Source organism: Eimeria mitis, genomic scaffold, assembly GCF_000499745.2.
Source record: "Eimeria mitis Houghton genomic scaffold, Emh_scaff3584, whole genome shotgun sequence".
Classification (NCBI taxonomy): Eukaryota; Apicomplexa; class Conoidasida; order Eucoccidiorida; family Eimeriidae; genus Eimeria; species Eimeria mitis.
The window spans coordinates 998-1,285 of NW_013571928.1; the positions used below are offsets into that span (position 1 = coordinate 998).

Consider the following 288-nt stretch of genomic DNA (forward strand, 5'->3'; position numbering starts at 1 on the left):
ATAGCCTAAATAAGTCAATTCCCGTTGGGCAAAGCTACATTTTACCAACTTCGGATAAAATTGGTTTTTAAGAAATATAGCAAAGACTTGTTGTAATACCCGAACATGCGTTTCCAAAGTTTTACTATATATTAGTACGTCATCTATATACGCAATTACCCCGTGGCCGAGTAAAGGTTGAAGATATGCATTGATATTGGCTTGGAAGGTGGCTGGCGCCCCTTTAGACCGAAGGGCATCACCTTATATTCGAATAGTCCTTGGATTGATCTGAATGCAGTCTTCCAC

The 288-nt window shown here is 39.9% G+C and overlaps 1 protein-coding gene across 1 annotated transcript in view; it reads right to left on the reverse strand.

The window, feature by feature from the left end:
- Nucleotides 1-238: 238 nt before the first annotated feature.
- Nucleotides 239-288, reverse strand: part of EMH_0067510 (uncharacterized protein) — a gene marked incomplete at both ends in the record, with an annotated part of 1,251 nt that continues 1,201 nt past the window's right edge. Inside the window, one exon of the mRNA XM_013498632.1 lies at nt 239-285. Within this exon, the coding sequence (XP_013354086.1) occupies nt 239-285 (47 nt within the window). The remainder of the gene's footprint in view (nt 286-288) is intronic.